The 462-nt window shown below is 64.3% G+C and overlaps 1 protein-coding gene across 1 annotated transcript in view; it reads left to right on the top strand.

The window, feature by feature from the left end:
• Window positions 1-104, top strand: part of LOC104506291 (EVI5-like protein) — a gene marked incomplete at its 3' end in the record, with an annotated part of 4,041 nt that extends 3,937 nt beyond the window's left edge. Inside the window, exon 5 of the mRNA XM_010147193.1 lies at window positions 1-104. Coding sequence (XP_010145495.1) covers window positions 1-104 — 104 coding nt within the window.
• Window positions 105-462: the final 358 nt, after the last annotated feature.

Raw genomic sequence — 462 nt, 5'->3', positions numbered from 1 at the left:
GCGTCTTCGTGAGGCTGATGCAGGAATACCGCTTACGGGAGCTCTTCAAACCCAGCATGGCCGAGCTGGGCCTCTGCATCTACCAGTTCGAGTACATGCTGCAGGTAGGGAGGGCCCCCCCCCACGCCCCCCGAAACCCGCGGGGTGGGGGGAGCCGGCAGGTGGAGCCCTGGGATAGGGACAGGGAGAGGTAGGAGCGAGGTGGGAGGCATGGGTTCCTCCTCCAGAGCTCGTGTCCAACCCTGGGGGCGTCTGTGCTCTGAGGGCCATCCGTGATTTCTCAAGGGGACATGAGGGACCCCAAGGATGTCCCTAGGGTCATCCGTGAGAGCCCAGGGCACCTCCACGGGATGCCCCCAGGCCCATCCGTGAGACACTCAAAGGAACCATCCATGAGACACCCCAGGGACCATCCCCACAACGCCCTGAGGGTCATCCATGAGCCCCCTGGGACCATCCATG

The sequence above is a fragment of the Eurypyga helias genome, unplaced genomic scaffold (assembly GCF_000690775.1).
Source record: "Eurypyga helias isolate BGI_N326 unplaced genomic scaffold, ASM69077v1 scaffold15212, whole genome shotgun sequence".
Lineage (NCBI taxonomy): Eukaryota > Metazoa > Chordata > Aves > Eurypygiformes > Eurypygidae > Eurypyga > Eurypyga helias.
The sequence above is the reverse complement of the archived record's forward strand: the minus strand, read 5'-3'. Positions and strand labels throughout refer to the sequence as shown.